Genomic DNA, 26,286 nt, shown 5'->3' on the forward strand with positions numbered 1-26,286 from the left:
CCAAGCAAACATTCTTACCCACTGAACCATCTCTCCAGTTCCTAAACATCCCTATTAACATTGAGGTGAATTTGGTCTCCATCTTTTTTTGTGTGTATGTGTGTATGTTTGTGTGTGTCAGGGTGCACCGTATGTGTGTGTGTGTGTGCGCGTGTGTGCGTGTGTGTGTGTGTGTGTGTGTGTGTGTGTGTGTGTGTGTGTGCGTGTGCGTGTGGAAACCAGAGGTCAATAGGCTAGGCTGGCTGGCCAGTGAACCCCATTCTGGGATTCTAAGAATGTGCCATTATGCATAGAATTTTTTTTACATGTGTTCCGGAGACTGAACTCAGGTTCTAGTTTTCCTGACTGAAGCCGTGTCCCCAGCCTCCTGGTCCCTGACTTTGAGACCCTGATGTCTGAAACTGGTGGTGTTGTGTGTCTTTGTATCCTGGCTCGGCTTTCATTCTGTTTCTTAGGGAGGAGCTGCAGGTCAGAACACCCTTTCCTAAGAGCAAGCCCATCTCTCCAGGCTTTGCCATCTGGATCTATTCCAACCAGGAGGACAGCAGCCTGGTCTCTAGGATGGCCACAGGGATTTTCCTGGGAAGTTAGCTGAGGTGCTTGAGCAAGACGTTTTTGTTTTTCAAACAGAGAGCTGACCACTCTTTGTGACCTTTTCAGATGCCAGCAATAACTGGCCAAAGAAGGAGATACTTGCTGGAACATTCCCTGGGCTAGCCAGGCGAAAGTCACAGCTGCTCTAGCCAATGGGAACAAGAGCTAATTTGCTCCAAGGCCCTAATTGGCTGATGGTGTAATTACGTGCCTACTATTTTAAGGCTGTGTTTCTAGCCCCAGCTTGGCAGGCTTTCTTGAGGCATCTGGCGGCAATGATCAACGCCTCTTTTTTTCAAGGAGGCTCACAATCGATTCATCTACAGACCCACAAGGACAGACTCATTTAGTAGGGCCAACATGTTTCAAAGAAAAGTATATTTTCATTAACTAGCCTCAAAGCGGTAATTATATGTTCAGAGAACACAGTAAAATTTTATTTCTAAATATTTGGCAGTGAAAGGTTGAAGGCGGTGTGCGTGTGTGTGTCCAACATGCTGCATGTGTTTTAAATAAGCCCAGCGTCTTCCCCTCCAAAAGGAAGCAGGATATACAATCATGTAGACGTTTGAAATTTAATTTTTAGCAACAGGATGTGTTTCTAAATACCACTAACATATCAAAAAGAGAATGTGTAAAGGCTTTAAAATTGTTATCAAAGCAATTGCAAAGCAAATGAGGCGCCTTTAATTTTTTTCCTCTCCTGTCTTTTTTTTTTTCTTCTTCTAAGCATAGTGGTGTCTGAACACAAAACTAATCTCCACTGAGCATCAAAAGCGACATTGGTGTCTTTGCCCAAGATCCTGCTGAACTTGGACGCTCCCCCTGATCGGATTCACAGTTTATAATCACAGTTATCACAGAACCATTAAAAGCCTATTAACTTGAATTCCCACAATTCCTTGAGGGCAAGGGCAAAGAGAGAGAGGAGAGAGGAGAGAGAGAGAGAGAGAGAGAGAGAGAGAGAGAGAGAGAGAGAGAGAGAGAGAGCAAAATAACTTGAATGTAAATGTAACACAACACTCGAAAGGAAAGAATCTCTTAATTACGCCAGCCAAGGGAAAAGTCTCATGGATGTCCCTACACAAGCAGATGGCTGAATGAAAAAAATGCCACACGAAGGCTTAGGCACAGGGGTTGCCACAAGAATGGTTTTTCTGGGAAGAGACTGGTGTAGTGTTGTGGTGGGGGTGGGGCTTGCAGTGTCCAGACTTCTCAGGAGGAGGACGAGTAGGGATTTGTTAGAATGCGTAGCTACTGGTTAGCTTGGCTGAACAAACACGTTTTGGTGGCTGACAGGATCAGCCTGAAAAGAATGCTCACCATATTTGGTGGGAGCAAAAACTCAGAAGAGATTCGAGCTATTGTCATGTGAGAAATTAGATTTCTTGTTTTTCCACCCTCCAGTGCCTTCGCTGACATTCCCCCTAACAATGCTATTATGGGCTACCCCTTAAGACAGTGCAGTCAATAAAGTGTCTTGTGACTAGAGATAAAAACAGAGTTCTTATCTCACCAGGAACAATTAGACACATCAAATTACTTTCTAAAAACCCTACCGCAGCGAGAGCCTCGTGCATACCAATGGCAGAGCCCGATCCCCAATATCCCAGCTGCTCATGGGAGGCAAAGATGCTCAGCCTGCTGGGTCCCCACACCTCACACCCCCAGTACGTTTGGCTTCAGCCCTCATCTTGCATTTATAAAGGAATATTGGAGTCATCTGAGGAGGGACTGCACATTCTCCCTGCTGTCGGAAATAATGCCCATCAATCCACCCTCACCTTAAACCAGTTCTTCCTGCATGGATTACCCACGCTCACTGCCCAGCTTGATCTCATTTCTGCGGTGGCTGAAGCAAAGGACTCAGCCCAGAGGGAGTGGGTTATGGGCTAAGTGCTTAATTAGGCGCACAACCCTGATGTGGTCATTCTTGTACACTCAGAACAACTGGACCATGGTGTGGCAAAACCATGAATCTGGCTAACTCTCATTTGCTTGAGCCGCAGTGGAATCAGTGGGGCAGCAATCTAAATTAAACATTAACACAGCAACACTGCAGTGTGTTTATGTAACTGTGCAACGAAGCGGCATGCATCATAGGACCCTCTGGGAAAGCATGGTGCTGGCTTTCTGATGTCCCCATCAGGCACCCTGGAAGGTGGCTATAGTGCAATCCAGAAAAGGTGGGGTTTTTTTGTTGTTGTTTTGTTTGTTTGTTTTGAGTTCAGGAACCTTGTTTGACACAGGTTCTGATTGAGGGCTTGAGAGCATGTGCAAAATCCTGCACTTCTGATGAACTCTGGGTAATTTCAATGTTGCTGGGCCGATCTCTCCAATAGGCACAGGAGGCCCAAGTGCAGAGTTCCCTCCCACAGCCCACTCAAAACATCGGAAGGAAGGAGGGCAACCCCCACAGCTGACAGTTTGGTGACAGGACATATTGGGAACCAGCATGGGATGCCATGTCTGGGTCTCCTTCATTGTTTCCTGACTGATTAGCAGGTAGCTTGAGTGTAGAAGCCTGTACAACGTAACTTAGCACCCTGTCCACTTCCTGACTGTCTTTTGAGGCTCACTCTCTGGGCAAAAAATATCTTGGAATGTGAAGAAAGAGCAAAGACAAGAAAGGACAAATTCGTGGTCATCCACACGATTAACTCAGTTGATGAACCCTGTGTCCCCGTGGAGCTGCAGAGCAAGGCTGAGAGCCAGGACTCAGCCCAAGTCTGTCTTTTATGACTTTGTCTTATTGTCTTTGTAACAAGGCTCTTTTATTAGCTCACGATTTCCTGCCAACTTGATGAAATCTCCATTATGTTTTATAGTTTGAAATAAGAGGATAAGGTGGGTTTTTTTTATTCTTCTGTTTAGAGAGACCCTGCCTCCCCTGCTTCTCCCTCCGCATCTCTGTGGGGGAGGGAGGGAACTTCTTGCCATGTTCCAAGCCACTGTTTATTTTCTCTTCAGCTGAAAATAGATATTTATTTTGCTGGTTTGTTTCAAAATTCTAGGGCTGCTGTTTTCCATCTTAGAGCTTCATTTTGAGTCACACGTGTAATTACTGCCGTCATTTATCCCGGGTTTTTGGAGAGCTATCCCATTCAATCTCTGAAGACAAAAGCAGCTGTCATAGCAGCGGCACATGCCGGTAATCCCAGCACTTAGAAGGAAGAGACAGGAGGATTAGAAGTTCAAAGTCATCCTTAGCTGTAGAGAAAGTGTGAGGCCAGCCTGGGATACACGAGACCCTGTCTAAACAGAATCAACCAACCAACCAAACAAAAACGTCACCAGTCAATCAGACAAGTGTCTGTCTTCCTAGAGGTGAAGCAAGCTGGAGCGTGATGTTTTCATTCAAACTCATCTGACGCTGAACCAGAGCAGCAGAGGAAGAGGTGACAACAAACTACCACTCCCACCTGCTGCATTTTAGGGTAAGGCTTCTTTCACTCCCTGGAGGCGGGGGTGGGGGTGGGGGGTAGGCATTGTTTTTCATCTTGGGACTGGCTCAGTGGGTAAAATGTTTGTTGTGCAAGCGTGAGGACCTGAGTTCAGATCCCCAGCACTCACATAAAAGTTGGGAGTGGTGGCCCACACATATAGCCCCCCATGCTGGAGGAAGGGGTGGAAACAGGATTGTACTTGGTACTCCTGGCCAGTCAGTCTAGCTGAAATGGTAAGCTCCAGGTTCAGTGAGAGACCCTGACTCAGAAAAAAAGGTGGGGAGTGACAGAAGATACCAGAAGTAGACCTCTACTCCTCCATTCCCCACACATGTGTACATACACGCACACCCCCACACGCTCATGCACATGCACACACACTTCCCCACACATATGCACACCAACACACACATGCACACCACCACATGGACATACACATGCATATACACAAATGCATGCACATATAGATACGAAAATATTCCCTCAAAAAACTAAAGCTTGTTTTGTTGTTGTTGTGTATTCTTTTCTGTGTGGAGGCCCGCAAACGTGTCCTAGTGAGATCTGAGCTTGCTTTACCCAGCAGGGCTGCATTAGAGGATGGCTTGACCATGTGTGTGGTTACCAGGTGATTGGAAGGGTCTGCACTTGGCTGTGCTAGGGGGAGGTCTTTTGCCCCACCCCTTGGCATTCCTATAAAAGGTCCTTTAGAAGACATAGGAGGGGCTGGTGGATATTGATCCAGACCCTCCTGAGACTATCTTGTGTTTCTGTTTCTCTTCCCTCTATCTTTCTACCTAATATCTCTTATCCCTCTCTCCTCAAGAGTACCCTGGAGAAAAAGTGGGAGCTGGTCTCCCATATTTCTGTTTGTGTATGTACGTGTTCATGGGAGGGTGCACACATATGTGTGGATATATAAGTATATGTGTGCTCATGCATATGGGGGCTGGAGGACAACCTTGGGTGCCACTCTTCAGTCATATTTACCTTATTTTGAGTCAGAGTCTCTCTCTGGCCCGAAGCTTATTCACTGGGTGTAGCTAACTGGCCATCAAGAGCCAGGGATCTTTTTTCTCTACTTCCTAGGTACTGGGATCAGAAGCATGCCAGTACTCACAGCTTTTGAAAATGTGGGTTCTGAAAATTGATTTCTGATTTTCCTACTTGTAAGGCAACCACTTTACAAACTGAGTTATTTCTCTAGTCCAACTCATTTATTCTCTTGCCTCTGCCTCCCACTGACCTTGGCCAGCTGGTCAAGGTCATAGAGGACTAGGTGCCCGTTTGTAGCTGTCAGGACTGCCTGGATGACCTGGCTCTTTGCTTTGCCATCCAGCCTCTGCTCCAACCCATGCATGGGCTTCTCCAGAGTGTCCAAGCTACCCTGTCCTTTAAAGAACAGCTCTTCTGCTCTTTGGTGAGAGACTCCTCTGGACATCAGTCCTCCAGCAGGCTGTCCATCTGCCTGGGCTGTTTTCTCCCTCTACCCTGAGCTCATTGAAGTCATTCTTGATTTCTTTGTCACCTTCCAGCTTCAGGCTTCCCTGCCAGATAGTCTCCGGGAACCTGTACCTCTTATGGTTATAACCAGCTACCTGGGTTGTTAAGTCTGTCTCTCCATCAGCCAGCCAGCTTCATGAGAACCGAGGTAGCATCTTACAGTATCTACCACGGTGTCTAGCATAAAACAGCTCCCAGTAAAACCTTTTCTGGAAAGCTCTTAAAAAATGTAAAGTGATGGGCGTGGCAGCACATGTTTGTACTTCCAGAATTCGGAGGTGGAGAGGATCAAATCATCCTCTAAAACAAGGAACAGCCTCCAGCACTAGAACTACAAGGAGAGATGGGCATGTGGGCCTTCTACAGACTCTTGAATGCTTTGGACAGAGACTGTCTGAACTTCAAAGCCATCTGTGAAAAAACACAGGGTGAAACCATTTGCTATAAATGTTGAAGACAGTTCAATGAAAATAATGTGGATTACTCAGAGATTAGGGGACACTGCTCCTGGGATGTGTCGCTGAAGCCATGTTTGCTGTTTAATGAGAGCTGATGCTGGTGACTGCAGCGGTGCTGGCCCACAGTGGGTTTGCAGTCATACCTGTGGAAGGATCAATTTTCTTTTAAGTTAAAACATACTCTTGCGGAGTCACCATCTTTCTGCCTAGCAAGTAGAGGACGTCAACTGAACAATCCTGCTTGATGCTTCCAGGAAAAGTGCTTTCGCACGTCTGGGCCGGTGTGAGTTGCTCACATACTGGCTGCACGGCCATGTTGAGTCACTTCATTTCTCTGAGATGCTACTTCCCTCCCTTGCCAATGGAGAGAACGACTAGTACCTGCTTCAGTTTCTATTAATGTCCCACTCAGGAGGCTGACGGTACACTCCAACACACAGGAAGCGGGGCTGTGGAGACGGCTCAGTGAGTGGCGCTCACTGGGCGAGCGTGAGGACCTGAGTTCAACTGCATAACCCATGTAAAGTCTGGCAATGGGCCGTGCACCTGTCACTCCAGCACGGGGGGAGTGGACACAGGCGAATCCTAGAGACGTTCTGGCCCAGTAGTATATTAGAGACTATCATATATAGCTCTTCGCTATCCTATGCTCATTGATATTAGTAGCTTGAAACCCACCAGCAGAAGCCCTCACACCACAGCAATGAGCAAATCCCAGCACAAGTCAGGCTGATATCCTCCCAGGGAGCTGAGTGTCAGCTATCCCAGGAGCACACCCCTCCTGCACCTAATGCCTCCTGCCTTTCCGGTCCCCACCAGTGCTTCCCTTCTGATGAATTAAGCCTGAGACAAACATTAGGGGAATAGATGATGCAGTTTTTACACACCAAGCCTCTGGCTGCACAGCAGGGTGAGACAGAAAATGAATTGGTAGTGGGCTAGCGCACGTAAGTGGACAATAACCAGCACAGCTCTGAGGGATGATGTGGAAGGCATTTAAGTGTGGAAGTCATTTAAGTAACAGCAAACACGGAAGCACTTAGCAGACTTAGCCAAACGAAGTATGTTCATCGTGTCCGTTCTTAATTTTCCAGTGTACCTTTGAGCTACCAATATTTCCTGGGGTCCTGTGACCGCAATGGCCACAGGAAGAGATGGCAAACTTCTCCCTTTTCTGCCACACCTGTACTATAAGGAATGAGTCTGCTGGGCAGTGGTGGCCCATGCCTTTATTTCCTATACTCAGAGACAGAGATAGGCAGATCTCTGTGAGTTCAAGGCCAGCCTGGTGTACAGAGCAAGTTCCAGGACAGCCAAGGCTACACACACAGAAACCCTGTCTCAAAAACACAATAAACGAATGCATGAATGAATAAATAAATTAATTAATTAAATCAAAAATAAGTACAAACAAACAAAGAATGACAGCAACTCTCTCTCCATTAGAATCCAGGGAAGCTGGAAATTCAAGATCAGGGTGGTATAGCTGGCTGACCTTGGGTCTTGGTTCTGTCTCTTTCGTTCTGATAGAACCTTGAGCTAAATACTATTACAGCACCACCACACCTGACCCATAGTGCCCTGTGCGAAAAAGTGTGGTCACACATTTCATCTCTGGACCATGAGGGAAAGTGTTGTAACAGTGACTGCCAGGGATGTTTCTTAGACCACTGAGACCATGGCAGGTATGGGCTAGGATTGGTCCAGGGTAACATCCTCATCCTCATCCTGCACTCTGATGCTGGAGTCAGATGCTGCATACAGGGACCAGGAGCTGACAGCAGCCTCCTGAGTCTGGTCAGCTGGTGACAGGCAGGAAGGAGCCCCAGTATCCCATGACCCAACTTAAGCACACCTGCCATGCTGAGCCAGCTTTGGATGTGAAAAATCAACGTGTCCTATGTTTAGAGCCTGGTTATTTAGGGGGGGTCTCATGTTCCAGAATTTATAAAGTCTTGCCCAGACTGCGAAGCAGAGGTGGAGTGGACATTATGCTGCGCTCTGCAGTGTGGGCAGCACTGGGGACATCGAGAAACACTGTCAACTACCCTGGGTTGCTCAGTGGGCACTGGTATCCATGGAAGGGCTTGTGACATCATAACAGTACTGCTCCATCTGGGGCTGTCATAGTGCCCAGCATGGCAGTCTTTCAATCTCTTCTCTCCTTAGCCTGTGACTTTTGTGTTCCAGCTGCAGCAGGACTGTGATACCTCAGGTGTCACACCCAGGAGCCCATGTTGACAGATCTTCAGTACTGGCAGGCGGTAAGGTCTCTTGTCACTACCATGACAACTCTTGTTAGAACCAGAGATGAGATGATTGGAGAAGATTGGAGATGAAGACACAATTTCTTAACCCATAGGCTAGCTGGAGTCATCCTCCTGTGGATGTCCACTCACATTGCCATGTGGAACAGCCCAGAGAATTGGCTGGGTGGCATCCAGCAAAGGAGAAAGACAAGCAGAAAGCGCATCACTGAGAGGGAGAGAGGCAGGTCTACGTCCTGGCCCAGAGACAGAGGCCAGATTTCAGGAGCAGCCTTTGCAGCCTAAGGGTGGCAGGCAGCTCATGATTTCTAGAGGGGACCCATGACCTCACTTTGCCTTCTGGTGCCCTATCATTGATGATGTGACCCTCATGGAAAATAAAGTAAGGACACAGAAAAGGGTTTGTTTTAGAATAGCATCTGATACATAGTTATATACAAATGTTATCTCCTTGTGGCTTCTATGCTGCGCCAGGCAGGTGAGTGAGCCTAGGAGTGTGTGTATGTGTGTGTGTGTATGTGTGTGCATGTGTGTGTGTGTGTGTGTGTGTGTGTGTGTGTGTGTGTGTGTGTGACAAGATTAGGTCTGAGCTGGGAAGCATGGAAGGAGATAGTGGCTGCTTTGGTCCTGGTACAGCAGCATGCTGATGTGAACAAGGTCAACTCCAGCTCAGGACTCGGTTGTCTGAAAACTAAGAGATTGAAACAGATGGCTGCTATGAGGACCAGGAAGGTGCAAAGTGTTTGCCATGTTCCCGGCATCATCATCCTCACCTCTCGGCTGGTTTCTGAGAGTTCTTCACCTGGGATCTGGTGGGTGGGACTATGCACATGCTTAGGGAACCTGGTGCAAGGAACAAGTGAAAAGAACACTCCCTCAGGGCTTAGAAGGCTCTGCCCATTGTGACATGGGCTCCCATTCCACGACAGCAGTGGGCATTCTCCACCTTCCTGACTGGGCAGCAATTGAGGAGATCAGGGACGGGGTGGGAGGCTTTTCAGATGTCAAGCTTGTGAGGCTATGGAGAGGTGAGGACTCAGTACATTCAGCTCTTTGGAGAGAATGGCCAAAGGGAAGCGGTTCAACCCATCCTTGGACAAGGCCGGAAGATGGGTAAGGAAGATGGCCTCCCTGCAAGCTTCTTCATGAAATGTGACTGTCATTGAGGGCACAGAACTGAGTTAGATTCCATTCTGCTACCTATGGCAACATGACCTTTGAAGAGTCCCTTTCCTTGGCCTTGGTTTCTTTACCCATCGAATGGAAAGCTCAGCATTCTTTTGAGGACTGAATGAATGCACGTGAATCTGGGGGAGGCAGCCCAAACCTGTGATCCTAGTACTTAGGAGGCTGAGGCAGGGGGATTGAGAGCTTCTAAGACACCCTAGGCTGCCTAATAAGACACAGTCTGAGAAAATAAGACTAAGAAAAGAGGAAGGACAGAGAGAGAGAGGAGGGAGGCATGGGGATACAGAAGGGGGAAAGAATGTGGGAATGAAGAGAGAAGGAAGGAAGGAGAAAGCAGAATGAAAGGAGGAAAGACAGCGAGAGAAGAAAGGAGGAAAAGCAAGAAGGTCGGAGGAAGAAAGGGGGAAAGAGGGGAAATGCTTGGCACAGGGTGGGCCCTTGAGGATGCTCACTGGGCAGAAACTGTCACCTGCTCAGCTGCTCCCCGTTTCCAAACACCTGCCCTCCAGCACTACACCCTCACCATACTGTGAGCTCTCTCTTCCTGGAGCATGAGCTTTCCTCAAATGTCACTTTTCCTCACTGGTGCTCCATCAGTGCCTAGACGAGGATCCAGTGCAGAAAGCATACTCAATACTTGTTGAACGAAGTATTCTTAAACTCCCAAGTCCTGTCCAATTTCCATCACCAGACAAAGAAACGGACAGAGCCTGGGAGTGTGCCCTTGATCAGACCTCAAACTCCCAGGCTCAAGCTATCCTGGCAAGACCCCTGTCTGGTGATATCACGAACAGCATGGTTGGGCGTGCTGTTGTTCTGGTGTCTTCTAGAAACATTTGCATCTGTTCCCAGTGTGAGGTCTTACCTTCTCGGCCCAGGGACTTCTCATTTGCTCTTTAATGTGGACATTCCATGCACTGTCAGTCTTCCATGTCCAATTTCTTCAACTTGTTCACAAAAGGGGAATCCCTGTGTCCTCCTCCACTTTCACAACCAGAGGCAGAATCTGAGAGAAGATTTGTGTTCAAAGCATTTAAGACAATAACATGGGGGAGCAGGGAGATTTGTGGAGGTTTTTGTTTTTGTTTTTTGCATGTATATGTGAGTAGTGTATGAGCATGTCCACATGTGTAGGCAGGTGCTGTGCACACGTGTTTGTGGGGGCCTGAGATTGATGTCAAGCATACTCCAGAATAACTCTCCCCCTTAGACACTGAGGCAGAGCCTCTCACTTCAATCTGCAGCTGGCTGATTGGGTTAGTTAAACAGGCATCTTGCTCTGGAGGTTCCACATCTGCCTCTTGAGTGTGGGAATGACAGGTGAACTGCCACTCCAGCCTGGCTTTTCTGTGGGTGTTGGGGATCTGGTCCTCAAGCTTGCATGGCAAGAGCCTAGATCTTTATTTAATCATATCTCTAGCTCTCACACTGAATTTTTTGTTTGTTTTAAAAGAAAAAGGGAAAAGATTTTGGCCAATTTGGGTCTTTAGAATTTACAGCACTGATCACATTTTCTTCAGTATCACCTTAGACTAAGGTAAACAAGTTTTGTCTAATGTTGACTTTTTAAAGTGTAAAGTAAAATGTACCAAAATTAGAGGGCTGCTGTGGGACTAACAAGATAATTCATTCAGAAGGGCAAAGGTAGGTAGAATAGCCAATCAACACTTCCTTAACTATAGTGTGTCTGTATCTCATATTCATGTATTCACACACACACACACACACACACACACACACACACACACACACATACACACGCACACACACACACATACACTGTAAACTTCATTTTAGTCCATTAAGATCAAAAGTAGTACGTGGAGTATATAAAATAAAACAGAAAAATCTAAGTAAAATAAAATTTAATGCCAGCATAAATATGTGTTAGAATAAGAGGCTGAGACTAGGAAAACATTTTAATCTGGGTTCCCTGGGAGCCAAAGTCAAATGGGAAATAGTGTCTGCCACATTTTAATTTTATCCTATTTTGTTTTCGTTTACTTATTTTTTGAGACATGGTTTTACTATGTCACCCTGGCTGGCCTGGCCTGGAACTTACTATATTAACCAGTCTGCTTCAAACTCACAGAGACCTGTCTGCCTCACCTGAGTCAGCCACATTGTTGTAATGGCCCACGGTGGGAAAAATGTTTCTCACACTAAATAGCTTCCTGTTTCTGTCATCTAAGTATCAGTCAGGATTGCATTTGACTGACTAAAATGCTGACTACAGAAATGGAGATGTAGCTCATTCGTGTATATATATATAATCTGTGCAATGTATTAGCATGTGCAAGGCCCTAGGTTTGGGCTTTGGCCACCAGCATGGCGGGGGCAGGACTGATAGTGTCTTAACCAGACACAGATTTGTGTTTCTTCTTAAATAGCAGTAACGTGCAGAAGCAGGCAGATTAGAGGTGGGACTCTGCTTCAGGGAGTTTTCAGAGCCCTGGGTTCTTTCCGGCCTTCTGTTCAACCATATTCATTGCCAAGCTAATCCTCACCATGTAGTAGTGAGTCTACACTCCAGGCAGGGAAACAAGAAGATCAAGGGACACTAATGCAGAAGCTCTCTCTCTTCTCAGGCTACCCCCTTTATCAGGAAAACAGTACCTTTCCCAGGAGCCTTGCAGGCTCATGGGTTCACATAGCAAATATAGCTGCAAGGGAGTATAGGAGGTTTGTTTGTTATTTAAATCAACTACATTGACATTTCAAGTGAAGTCAAGTTCTGTTATGAGAGACAAAGTGAGAATCTACACGTCATGGGTCAACATTTCACGTCATCTTCCAGCCACAAGCCCAGCAGGGCAGCCCGATACCCAGGAGTCAGAAAGAGAGGCACTGGTCCATCCACATCCTTAGCTTAACTTGAGCCTCTGGCAGAAGTCCTCCCTGCTGTCAGCACCTAAGAGCATGAAAAGAATTGTGCTGATCATGAAGTTTCCGGAAGGAACTTTAGATGAGTTGGGAAAATTAAAGAAACTGTTGGCTGTGAGTCAGCTGCAGCCCATCTGCGAGGACAGTAATTGTCCCATTAGAGGTGACAGTCATTTTGCAGTTGACCTTGCTGGTTGTAATCTGGCTGTTGCTGGGCAGGAAAGACTTTCTTTTCCTCCGACTTACTTTCATTTTCCTATTTAATATTTCAGTCATTGAGTGATGGAAGACAGTGAAAATTTCACCACCACCTAGTTAAAAAGCTGTATTTCACGGTTACACTATCTAACAGAAGGGTTTATTCCACAGCTATCATGCTATAGTCATTAAATATATATTTTAAAAGAGTGAAATTAAAATGCCAGAGCCATATTTTTAAACAGTGATTTAGTCCACAGACTTGCAGAATATAAATGAACTCAAGTCAGTTTTCAGTTGATGTGAGCCTTCGTCCCGGCTGTCAGAGCAGAGCACCCCCACACATACACACCAGCCTGGTCTCATTGCTTTTCCAAGAGAGTTGCAACTTAGCTGGATGGAGGGAACCAGAGAGAGGCTCCACTTGGAGCCCACTTGCACTATTTATACTTACCTTTAAAAGTGATTGTTTCGAGATCAGCAGCTAAAGGCACTTACCACGCAAGCTGACAACCTGAGTTCAATCCCTGGAATCCCATCAAGGGAGAAGACGAGAACCAACTCCACAGAGTTGTTCCCTGACCGCCATGTAGATGCACTTTACCCACACATATCGTGCATACACATGTACATGGCAATAATAAGTGAACAGTTAACATCGTGTAGGGCCTGAGGAGATAGCTCAGTCAGCAAAGTGTTTGCAAGTATGAGGGCCCAAGTTTGTTTCCCTGATCCCATATAGACGAACGATAGGGCAGCGTCTATTTGTAGCCAAGTGCTGGGGAGGTGGAAACAGGCAGATTCCTAAGACTTACTGGCCAGCTGTCCTTTCCTTATTTGGCAGGCCCTGAGTCCCAGTGAGAAATTCTGTCTCAAAAACCAAGATGACAGCTCCTGAGGAATAACACCCAAGGTTGACCTCTAGCCTCAACATGAACATGCACACACATGAACAATAATTGTTTGAAAATGCTTTTAAATTTTAATACAGAAATAATTAGAAATATGTGTAAGTTGGTTGAGAACTTTCTAGTGTCTGTGATGAAGCAAGGAAAGCAAGGTGCACACCAGGGACAGTGTGGTCCTCTTTCTGTAAAGTGTATTTGTTCCTTTCACATATAACACATGGGGGCTCAGTTAACCTTGCTATCCCAGGTGGTGGTGCAGGCAATGAGGAGGGAAGGGAAAGGTAACAAAAGGTTTGTTATAAATAAAAAGGCATTCAAAAGTCGGATCGTGGTGGCCCACACTTTTAATTCCAGTACTTAGGAAAGAGAGACAGGCAGATCTCTGTGAGTTCAAGGCCAGCCTGGTCTACAGAGCAAGTTTCAGGATGGCCAGGGCTACAAAAAGAAATCCTGTCTTGAAAGGCCAAAAAAAGAAAGAATTCATTGTTTAGGGGTGACATCAGTCATCCCCCATGGCCACATGTGACTTATAAAATTATGACGCTGGGCAGTGGTGGCGCACGCCTTTAATCCCAGCACTCAGGAGGGAGAGGCAGGCAGATCTCTGTGAGTTTGAGGCCAGCCTGGTCTCCAAAGTTCCAGGAAAGGCGCAAAGCTACACAGAGAAACCCTGTCTCAAAAAACCAAAAAATAAAATAAAATTATGAAGCCTTTTAATTCTTATATTATCTATATGATCCAATGCATGCAAACTACCCATATGTAGAATTGTATGTCTACATCAGGATGTTATGCTAGTCTCCAAAGCACTAAGGGGAGGGGTGGTGGTGACGATTTGGGGGGAATGTTATCTCCTCTACTTGTTTTGTGGGTCTGAGGATTGAACCCATGCTGGGCAAAGCACTCTACCACTGAGCATGTCCCCAGCTTTCTTTTTGCTTTTTCTTTTGACACAGACACTCATTGAGTTGCCCAGGCAGGCCTTGAACTTGCAAACTTCCTGTCTCAACCTCTTGTGTAGTGGGTTACAGTCTTGTACCACCAGACCTGGCTGTTTCCCTGTGTTTTTCTTCTATTGAGTTTTTGAAGCCAAGCATGTACATTATGAGTCTCACCAGGAACAATGCACTGAGGCCCCATAGGCAGTTTTGTATGTCACAGGGGGGTCTGCATGCATAAAAGCCAGTGGTTTCGGTGTCATTGGTCTCGTTCTTCTCAGCCCACAGGTGGCTGCTGGGTCGTATCTGGTGGTAGTTCCTTTGTTATACCATGTTCTTCTAAGTTACCCACTGCTTTGTGTGCACAGCTTATTTAGTCACAACACTGGTACTGGGTTATACATCTGTGAGGTTCAAACTCCAATGCCAGGAAAGGAGGAGAATCACGGGAGCCTGGAAGGCTGAAGAGAATTCGGGAAATTGTAGACTGATAAGACACACTTCATATACTAGGTAGGGAGCCACTGGCAGGCACCCAGACACACATTAGTACACACTGGCCACATACAGGCAGGTGACACATGAGCCTACAGACAAAAATACACAGGCAGCTTGAAAAGAGGCGGGCCTTTGACATCAAGGCTACATTTACACGGAACCCACACAAAAATGGCACTCTGCCAGGCATAGTTATATGACATACCATGTAACTGTTTATTTCTGGGGTTCCCAGGACATCTAGTATCACTCATTTTGTGTTGACTCACAGTCCTCCAATGCTCAGTGTCAGTCATATTTTAGCTGATTCATACCAGATAACCATATCAGTGCCGTGTAACACAAAACTGACCCTTACGACCCTCTGTTCTCAACAATAACTCCTCCTGTTTCTTCCTTCCGTCCACGCTGCCAAGTCCTATGTGTCTTCTAGCTTCTTTATAGCTGGAGAGAATACCTACAATATCTATAGCATTTATAACACAATCACTCTTGCACAGATTTCAATCAAAAGCCACCTGAACACACAGTTGTATACTAACTTGGAGGAATGGAGAGATAGTTACAAAGTTAGCCAGTGTACTTCAAAAGGGAAGAGGGGGTTTGGGGAGATGGTTTAGTTGGTAAAGCGTAAGGGCATGAGTTTGATCCCCAGAACCCGCATGCGAAGCTGGAAATGGTGGTACATGGTTGCAATCCCAACGGAAGCAGACAGAAGATCTGCTTGTTGACCAGCTAGTCTAGCATGCTTGGCAACTTCCAGGGCTGAGAGTGGACCCAGTCCCGAGAACATGGGCTGGCCACTAGGCTCCAAGTGCCAGGGCTCCCAGGCCAGAGGAGGACCTCAGATCACAGTTATCATCTCCCAGTACCTCCACTCACGCTCTCTGCCAGAATGTGGAAACATTTCCAGGTTCCCCAAGACCTTGAATAGGAAAAGTCCCCTGTGGCTTGAAATGTTTGTTTGGAAGGAAAACTTCAAAGTTACACGGGTTTTTACCATTCTCCCAGCATACCAGAAGTGCCCAAACTGTGTTTTAATCACTGCAGAGGAAGCCCGTACTTGGCACACAGATTCAGCTGTGTCTGGTTCTAATCAAGCTGCATGTTGTGTTTCCAGTTTCCTCAAATTGGAGTGGTGCAGAAGACACCAGAATCCATCACAAGTGCTACCCTGAAGGAAATCCACTGTCCATACTTGTCTCAGCAGGTGGAGAGGAAGCTGCCACCAATCTACAAAATCCGAGAGAAGGTTAAGACGAACATGGGCCCCAGCCAGATACGGGATCCCAGGGCTCTTCCGAGGACTTGGCATTTTGGTCAGACAATGAGCTCATTTGCCCATTTGTCATACCCAGGTTCCCTGTGATGGACCCAAGTGCTCTGCATCTAGAGCTGCCTTCTGGTCCAGACAATGAGCTGGGGTTCTCCATAGGAACCTTTAGTCATTACCAGCCGTGGTCTGCCTCCCTGGTCAGTTCATGAGCAACGGCCCGGCCTCAGTGGCGTGAAAGAGGAAGCAGATTGATTTTAACCTCGATATTGGCTACACTCACTGTGAGCCTCAGCCCAGCCTTATGACTTCTAGGATCTGGTCGGGTCTCCAGGATTTGGTTTCTGCCATCCTTATTAGTCAGATATTAGTCAGTGGCTCCCACACTGTCAAAAGTCCTTGTCAGCCTTTGGTTCTGTGCATCTATGCACTTTTGCATCCTTCCCTCCAAAGACAATTTTGAAAGAGAATTTTTCTGATTTCAGAGATTTGGTAATAGGGAGCCCCGTACTTGGGCCCACATCCCTCCCCCTGTGCTGTTCGCTCCACGTTGGTGATGGACCTCATTAGCTTCACTGAGAGGTTCCTTTGTCGCATCCCTCTTCCGTGCCCATCACTGTGCCGCAGTCTGAGGTCACCCCGCAGTTCTGACATGTACCTTTCCATCTCTCTTCTCGTTCTTCTCCAGCAAGCAGCAAGCAAAAGCAGCTTCCCCTTTTCTATGCATGACAATCGCCACAGTTTTGAGAACTCTGGATACTATTTTGACGCTGTGAGTACCCTTTGCAAACTAGTAGGGCCTAAGGTATAGCTCAGTTGTAGAGCTCTTGCCTAGCATGTGGGGGGGCCCAGGGGCCCATAGCCAGCGCAGCAAGCAGGCAACTGGTAGAATAGGGAGGAGTGATGAGTCCCTTGATTTCTAAGGTGCACAGATTATGGAGAGACATGTGTTCCTTAAAACTGGAACAAAGTCAGAACAGCTTGGAGTCTTCAACAAGGTTCAAGAAAGGTCACGCAACAGAAGCCCCCTCCTGAAGCTCTCAGAGTTGGTGGAGTTTTTCAAGCCCGGACAAGCCTTCTGTCTCCAGTCACGCACAGGCCATGCTTACAAAGTGTCCTCTCTCGGAATTGTCCCTTGTGAGAGTCCTCGAGTTATCCCAGAGGTGGCAAGTCCCCTGCTACTGGAGAGCTTAAGGTCTGACAGTACTTGTTAGCAGCTTAGCATGGCACTGGGTAGAGAAAAATAACAAGCTGCAAGCAGAGTTTTCAAACTTCTAGCAGTGACAGGAGAATTTAAAGACCAGGTAAAATTTAACAAAACAGATAGGATACTTAAAAAAGTTTCAACTTTATGATACTATGAAAGTAACAGATTTGGTAAAACTTCAAACTTAGACTATTGCCCTTTTCTTGGGCTGTTGCCGGGTATAAAGTATTTTGTATCTTTGTTTCTTGTGAGGCTCTGTCATTGACGTTAGGTCTCAGCTCCCAGCTAACCACCCAAGACACCACTAGACAAATTTAGTGCTCTACAGTGTAATGTGTTGCCAAGCTAGGTCACGTGGACCAGATGTATCTTGTTTCTTTTTTTTTAAATAAATTAAATTTTTTTTTTTTTTTGGTTTTTCGAGACAGGGTTTCTCTGTGTAGCTTTGCGCCTTTCCTGGAACTCACTTTGGAGACCAGGCTGGCCTCGAACTCACAGAGATCCGCCTACCTCTGCCTCCCGAGTGCTGGGATTAAAGGCGTGTGCCACCACCACCGCCCGGCGAATTACATTTTTTATTGTTTGGGAATTTCATGCATGTATGTAATGTGTTTTGATCTAACCTACCCCCATCCCCTCCCCTCCAATTCCTCTTCTATCCCTGTGGCCACTTTTTTTCCCTCTCAACTTCATGTGCTCTGTTTTAAACCCACAAAGGCCATGCCAGATGCACTTTCAACTTAGGATATTTCAGCTTCCATTGGGTTTATTGGACCATAAGTCCAAGGGCATTTGCACATTTTATTTGACCCAATATTTCCTCCAGATTGTCAATTCAACATGTAATAGAGCAATTCACATAAAATTATGTTTTAACAAATTCTTAAGCGTTAAAACAATTTAATTTTTTAACGTTTACTGTGTGTGTTGTTAAATGTGTGTGTTCGTGTGTGTGTGTGTGTGTGTGTGTGTGCGTGCGTGCGTGCGCGTGCGTGTGTGTGTGTGTGTGTGTGTGTGTGTGTGTGTGTGTGTGTCAGAAGACAACTTGCAGGAGTTGGTTCTCTCCTTCCACCACGTAGGCTCTGGAGATGCAACTTTTGGTCTTCAGGCTCAATAGCAAGAACCCTGACCTGCTGAGGCATCTCATTGGCCCCATAGCAATTATTAATCAGTTATTTTACATTTCCCTTTTCAAACTAAATCCTGAAAAACCTGATTTACATGTTACTAATCTCAGTTTAAACTGCTCATATTCAAGCATTCAATAACTAGCGGCCAGTGGCTGCTACCCTGGACATCACAGGTTAGCGTATCTTAGGCAGGAGTATGTGTCAGGTGAGCTTCAGGAACACTTACCAAACTTGAAAACTCACGTGACAAAGGTGCTGTTAGCAACATCCTTTGTTTATTAAGTCTTTACTACGCACCAGTGTTTCATATTATCCCGTTTAAGCCCCATAGCACTCCTGTGGGCTAATTACTCTTATCCTTGGTATGGAAATGAGCAAACTGAGAAGGACTGAGATGAAACATCATGCCCAGAGAAATCTTTCCCTCCACACAACCTTGTTCCAAGTAAACATGAGTAACTTAACCTAAAAACCTGTTTTGCCTTTGAATATTGAGTCAGAATTTCCACCCTTCCCTCTCCAAGTGGAGTGCTTATTGTTTTCTTTATAATAAAATGTTTATTTTATTTTACTCTATGCGTATGAGTGTTTTGCCTGCATGAATGTCTGGGCACCATATCACCACATGCATACCTGGTGCCCATGGAGGTCAGAAGGAGTCAGATGTTTGAGTCCACTAGGTTTTCTAGTGACTGTACCCAGCAGGACTGCATAAGAGGTTGAATGGACCACAGGCCTGGGCACCAAGTGTTTGTGAGGGTCTAACTAGCAAGGCAGAGGTCTTTTGCTCCACCCCTTGGCCTTGTTATAAATAGCCCTTTGGACTAAAGCTCTGGGCCCATTTGGATAAGGACCCAGGTCCAGCTGAGTCTATCTTGTGTTTTCTCTCTGCTTCATACCTCTCTAAGTCTCTTATCCCTCATTTCTCAAGAGTTCCTGGGGTAAATAAGTGTGGGGGCTGGTCTGCACAGTCAGATCCTCTAGAACTGGAATTATAGATGTCAGTCACCATGTGGATGCTGGGAATCAAACCCAGGTCCTCTGCAATAGCAACACGTGCTCTAAACTACTGAGCCATCTCTCCAGCCCCATTTAATACGCTTTCTAAATTGCCACAATAATGTATGTTCATTGAAAAAGTCAAATAAGTGAAGGTGAGATGACTCAGTGGGTGCTTGTTGCCAACCTGAAGAGCTGAATTTGATCTGTGGGACCCACATGGTGGAAAAGGATAACAAACTTTCACAAGTTGTCCTCTGACCTACACACACACACACACACACACACACACACACACACACACACACAAATAAATATTTTTTGAAAGTCAACCCAGATTTGTGTAAAATTACAAATAATATTTGCATCCCTGTTTCTCTCTTCAACTCTTTACCCTGATGATTAACTGCTGATCGGGGTCTAGTGGGCAGATCCACCGGAGTGTGTATCTTGTTAATGACACAAGCAGGCTTGGACCCACGCACCTTGGCAGAGTGATGAGAGCCTTCAGAAAGGTTCCGGAGGTTTCCCAGCGTGTTCTGTGTTCTAGAATAGCTTACATAACTTTGACATTGGATTTTCAGTTTATGGTGGTTTGATAGAACTTGCCCACAGGACCCAGGACAGGCCCGGCAGCTGAGTGGAGTAGTTTGCCTACTGCACAGGAGGTCCTGGCTTAATAATTTGGTTTACGAAACTGCTTAGGTTTGGGTTTGATACACTTTTAAGAACAAGCTTTTTGCATTTTACCTTGACTACTAGCTGTCTATTCAAACTTCCTGATTCCTATTACATAGAGTTTAATGATGTGTTTGCCTAAAATTTATCTCATCCATTTCAAATTTAATGGTAATGTCAATCAAAGTACCCATACTTTTCTATCCTTTAAAATATTCTTCAGTTGACAGTTGAATTCAAATACTTGTCATTTTTGTTAATGAGATTATTAAAACTATGAATATTCTCTAGTTCTGGCTATACCAAGAAGATATTATTATTCAGACCTAACCAATAATTCCAATACTGTTCCATTTTCTGAACAGAGCTAAACCTCTCCGAAAGGGTTGCTTTTCTCTTGGAGAAATCTGCAGGTGATCATTTTTATATCCAGAGGGTAGTACCTTGTTAATACACCTCTTAAACATTTACACTTGTAGGTAACTATTAGGAAAGTATCAGAAGTCAGAACGAGAAAATAAATGAACAAATAACATTTAGGCAAACACATCATTAAAACCTGTGTTAATCAGACCTAATTTGTCTGATTAGTATTTGCCTCCAAATAATCTTTATTTAATTTTTAATTTCTCCTTTAATAGAGCTGTTTGGAAGATTCCTTGAATTTCTAATGTGGCCAGAATTTGTTAGGTTACGTATTTGTTGCTAATATCTAATTTTGGTGTTACATTAAGTTTTATGGAGGACACTCTATGGTTTTGACTTTTTGAGTCATAGAGATTATTTTTGCATGTGATTAATTTTAAAGTGTCTCATTAGTGATTAAAAAGATTATATAGCCCCTCATTTAATTGCAAAGTTATTAGCTGAGGACTGTTAATTATGTTATGAAATATTTCTTATTCTTTGTCTTGGTCTGTCAATTTCTGCTTCTAAAAGTTACTCTTAAATTTCAACACTTTTTGGTTTTTCTTTAAAAAGTTTAGTATCATGTCTTGTTGCATAAAAATAATAATAAGTCTCTGTGTCATTATTTGGGAGCTAGTTAGTGGGACCGAGAAAGATGCCACAGCCTTATGTGTTTCTTTTAGTCATGGATCCTTTTTTGCATGTGTTGCACTACAAAGTGTAGTTCCTTTGTCTTTATGAATTAAAAAATATTTTTCCTAATTCTTTGAGCATTTCATATATACATATGATTTATTTTGATCGTATTCACCCCATTCTTTCCCCTAACTCCTTCCAGATCCACCTCCCAGCTCGCCACACCTTCCCAACTTTATGCCCTTTTTTTGTTGTTTTTAAATAACCCACCAAGGCCTGTATACTCATGGCTGTGGGAGCATCCACTGGAGCCTTTTGCCTCCCATGACCATACCCTTAAAGAAGACAGACCGTCTCTTCCAGAAGCCATCAACTCTTTATAACTCCTCAGCTAGGGGTGGGGGCTACTGAGACCCTCCCTACTCCATGCTAGCCTGTTGACTAGCTTGATCTTGTCCAGATCTTATGCAGGCAGCCACAACAGCTGTGAGTTCCTAAGTGCAACAGTCCTTTCAGGTTCAGGGTGAGTTTCACTCTGGCCCTCCCTGACCTCTGGCTTACAATCTTTCTACTCTCTCCTCTACAACTGTCCTGAGTCTTGGTGGGAGGGGGAGTTATATAGAAATCCCATTTGTGTTTTCATGAAGCTTAGTCATTTTGCTTTGGGTTTATCTTCCATTATAAACAGAGTGCAGCCCAACTAAAATGAAAAACAGTACCCAAGAGTCATTGTTTCTCCGTCTAAGAATTTAAGCCGTTCACATGGTTATGACAGTTGTGTGTTTTGGTTTTACACCTGTCGCTCACTTTCTGTCTCTTATCTATCATGTTCTTGCTGACTCTTTTTGTTCTCTCTCCCCACAATGCTCTATCAGTTGGATTTACTTGCTTGTCCTGACTTCTGCTGACTTTTTATTGATAGTTATCCTCAAATACAAGTGTTTAAAATGTAGTAACAAGGCACTACGCTCTGGATACAAAATGAACACCTGCAGACCTCCCCAAGGATAGAGAGCCCCTTCTGAGGATCCTCCCTCTGTTCTTTCTTCCCTGGGGCTGGTAGGGTGGTGGCCTTGGCTGGCTTCTCTCAGTCTCTGGATGAGCCCTGAAGGGGCTTCCAACTGCAGCTCAGCCACTGGTCCTGATTGCTCCAGTCTGACTGAAACTTCTCTCCAGTCTACTCTCTCCCTTCTCTTCTTCCCCTCCCTCCTCCTCCCTTTTCCTTTCCATGTCCAAGCACTTCCTTCTCGGCCCCTCTTGTTCCTTCCTCATAATCTTCCATTATATTTCATGGCCACGTGTTTTGCAAGTGTTTTGACTTGCATTGCTGGCCACTTTCCCTGAAGCTCTTCCCTATATTGTTTTCCCCTTTTTATGTCTTTTTCATTTTGTTGGAGTATCCTCAAATAACTTTTCCAAAAGATGCAATGTGCCTGGCATCTTCTCTTTGACCCCCCAGAGCCTCTATCCCCCTTTCTTCCCTGTTCTACCTCACAGGCTGCTCTGTACAGACTGTATTTCAGGAGCCATCGCACTGCCCCTGGGCGTTTCCCACACTGTGTCTCCAGTATGTAAATGCAGTCATCCTGGGTATCTGTGGGGATTGCTTCTGGGATCCCCTATTGATGCCAAAATCAGCAAATGCTTGTCTCTTATAGACAATGCATAACAATTATATATTACCCATGTTACCCATGCATATACTCTAGACTACTTCCATGTATTGTAAATGCTGTGCAAATAGTTTTAATATTATCTAGGGAATTATGATAAAGAAAAAGTCTATACATGTTCACTTCAGATATGATTAAAGTATTTCTGGTACACACACACACACACACACACACACACACACACACACACACACACACATTTTCCATCCCTGATTAGTTGGATTTGAGGGTGGTTGAAGTAGGGAGGCAGATGCCAACTGTGGTGCTTTGTAGATTCTCTTTCATCCTGATTCAAGCATTTTATCAGGCCCTGTTGCCACCTGGATGATGGGCCCTTGTGAGCAGTCAGCCTCATTTTATTGGTGCAGGGTCTGTGAAACCTGGTGTCTATCTCTTTTCAGTCCTTTGTGCCAACATTCATTTTCTTTCTTAGTTTTCACCCCATTGTGATGAATCAAATGTTTAATTCTGAATACATGGCGATTCTCAGGTTCACATGTAAGGTGCCAACTGCTAACAAGCAAGCCTGTGGGCAGAGACCAGAGATCTTGTTCCCTTTGGGAGATGCCAAAAGGGTAGGAAAAGAATTCAGTCTGCTGCCTCCTCAGAGGCAGTCAGGAGTGGTGCTTCCCTGGGAACTGAGGGTTCTTAGCAGGTATAGATATATGACTGGGGTCCCTCTGGTTTCACCTTCCTTGTCTCTAAAAGTCCAGTCTCCTTCATCGCAAGGGAAAAACAGAACAGCAATAAGGCACTGCCAGGATGGTGTTGACTTTTGAGAGTCAACAGGTTGGCTTTCACAATGGTTGTCTTATTTAAATACATGCATGTCATTAGCTGATTTCATTGAAATCCTCAGAACTGTGTGACCTTGTGCATCTCTCCCCTAATTTTGTCCCTCCTCCCTAGGGCTTGGGACGCAAGAAGATCTCCCCAGATAAAAGGCAACACATTTCTAGAAATTTCAATCTCTGGGCCTGTGACTTCATCCCATCCCATTTTGATGGCCTTTCAAATAACCAAACATCCTATGTACATAAGGAAGCCAGGGTAATCGCAACTTTCCGACGCTTCCCTAGATGTTATGATGAAAAATGGAGTGCCTTCAAGTTTATTAATGAACAAAACTATGCTGAGTTTTTGAAAAAACAGCCAAATGAGGAGTTTTCTGTTGACACAAAGGCCAACTCTCCACAGGAGCCCTAATCCTTCCAGAAGATTCTTGATGAGCTTTGTGATGTCATCTCATCAGGCATTCATCAAGTATGTCTCTGACCCAACCCTTCTGTGATTTTCATAAGGTTGAAGATATTCAAATTCTTACAAAGTTGTATGAAGCTGTACACACGTGTAAATAAACTGTTAAGGTTGTCACATTTACCTTTGGGGGAGTTGAAAATGATGTCCTTCATATAGGATTAAATTTTCATTCTGAAATTCCAAACAGTGCAGAGGAGGCAAACGTGCCCTCCATTCTGTTTCAGCTCCGACCCTTGTCCTGTCGCTACAAGTCATTCAACTACTTGTTTCAGTTCTATGTATGTGCATTCAGATATATACATACAGATACAAAAAAGCTTGAGCGGATGCTGTGTCTCACAATATGTAACGTTTCATAGCTCAGTTTTGCTGTCTAGCTGTGTACCTTGGCTTTCTTCCAACATCAGTAATACATAGCTTAATTTTTTTTTTGTAAAAAACTAGCTGATGGGATAGAGAGATGACTTAGTGGTTAAGAATGTGTACTGTTCTTGCAAAGGAAACTCGTTTGAGTATCAGAATTCACACTGTGCAACTCAGCCTGCCTTAACTCCAGCTCTGGGGGACTCTCATGAGCTCTGGCCTCCACAGGCACCTGTACTCACATGCACTACCCCCTCCACACATAAAAATAATAAAGTGAATCTTTAAAAAGGTTTTAGAAAGAATTAGCTATGCTTCATCTCCAAGTGTGGATGTTCACTATGTTTTTAGAAATAATTTTCTTTTCAGTAGGCAGTGGGACTGTTAGTAACTTTTGGAGTCCTTCTGCGGGAACTGTAGTCTCAGAGAGCATGCTCTGTGGATATGTTAGATCAGCCTCTTTGGGTGTAGTGGGTAGCCATTCCAGCTTTGGTCTGGAAGTTCCAACCCCCATTGAGACTTCGGCAACTGTCATGCCTACAAGGCGGGGCCAAGGGAGGTGCCTGGAGACCTGAGATCTGGATGGGCCTGCGCTCTCACTCGGTTCCGGGACCTTGGACGGTGAAGGTGGGCTAAGCAGAGCTCCAGAGAATACCACTGGACTGCAATACACCTTCCCCAGACCCCGTGACCTACCTATCCCTTAATTTGTAAGTTACGCCATTATCTGGCACCCAACGTGGGGCTCAAACCCATGACCCTGAGATTAAGAGTCTCATGCTCTACCAACTGAGCTAGCCAGGCTATTGGTGAAATTATTAAGGCCACACCACGTAGTTAAAAGGAGATTTATTTAATGGCGTAACTTACAAATTAAGGGATAGGTAGGTCGTGGGGTCTGAGGTGTATTGCAGTCCAGCGGTGTTCTCTGAAGCTCTGCTTGGCCCACCTTCACCGTCCAAGGTCCCGGAACCGAGTGAGAGCGCAGGCCCATCTAGATCTCAGGTCTCCAGGCACCTGCCTTGGCCCCACCTTGTAGGCATGACAGTTGCCGAAGTCTCAATGGGGGTTGGAACTTCCAGATCAAAGCTGGAATGACTACCCACTACATTTGGGTGCATGCTTGTATGTACCTCCGGAGCAGATAATGAAAGATTAACTTATTGGTGTGGAATTGGATGGAATGCACAATCCAATATCATGGCCAAGCTGCCTTGGAAAGACTGGGACCCATTAATCCCCTGCCAATATTGTTGAGTTTGCAGTTTTCTTCCTTCCCATTTTCTTTTGGGTATTTATAGATGAAAAGGTAATAATAATTTTGCTTCTGTTTTCCTTTGTCTTCTTTACACATGTATGTGTGTGTTCATGTTAATTTAAATGTATGTGAGTAGGTATGTGTGTGTGTGTGTGTGTGCAGATCAGAGGTTGACGCTTTCATCTTGTTCATTGAGTCAGGATCTCTAAATCAAACCCAGTGCTCCCCTATATGGCCAGTCTCTCTAGCCTCTTTCCCCTGCCTCCACCTTTGGGGACTGGAATTACAGCTGCACCCCCCACCCCCACCCCCAGCATTCACACAGGGATCCCCACACTGGCATGGCAAAAGTCTTAACCAATAGGTGTCTCCCTAACCTCAGTTTCTTCATTTATACCAAAATGTTCTTGTTTATGAGGCAATATTTTTCTTATTTGTAACTTTAGAACAAGACTGTCACATAAAAAGTGAAATCTATTGCCAACTTGATAGGAGTTTCCTCAAATGTAGATGCTAATTGATG

The 26,286-nt window shown here is 45.2% G+C and overlaps 1 protein-coding gene across 1 annotated transcript; it reads left to right on the forward strand.

The window, feature by feature from the left end:
* The first annotated feature begins 15,226 nt into the window (after positions 1-15,226).
* On the forward strand, positions 15,227-24,838 carry Tex36 (testis expressed 36). Its single transcript, XM_052712313.1, has 3 exons — positions 15,227-16,130; positions 16,840-16,923; positions 23,792-24,838. The coding sequence occupies exons 1-3, from the start codon at positions 15,984-15,986 to the stop codon at positions 24,086-24,088; spliced, it is 528 nt and encodes a 175-aa protein (XP_052568273.1). The 5' UTR covers positions 15,227-15,983; the 3' UTR covers positions 24,089-24,838.
* The last annotated feature ends 1,448 nt before the right edge of the window (positions 24,839-26,286 follow it).

This window comes from Peromyscus californicus, unplaced genomic scaffold (assembly GCF_007827085.1).
Source record: "Peromyscus californicus insignis strain IS unplaced genomic scaffold, ASM782708v3 Scaffold_4__1_contigs__length_199733344, whole genome shotgun sequence".
Lineage (NCBI taxonomy): Eukaryota > Metazoa > Chordata > Mammalia > Rodentia > Cricetidae > Peromyscus > Peromyscus californicus.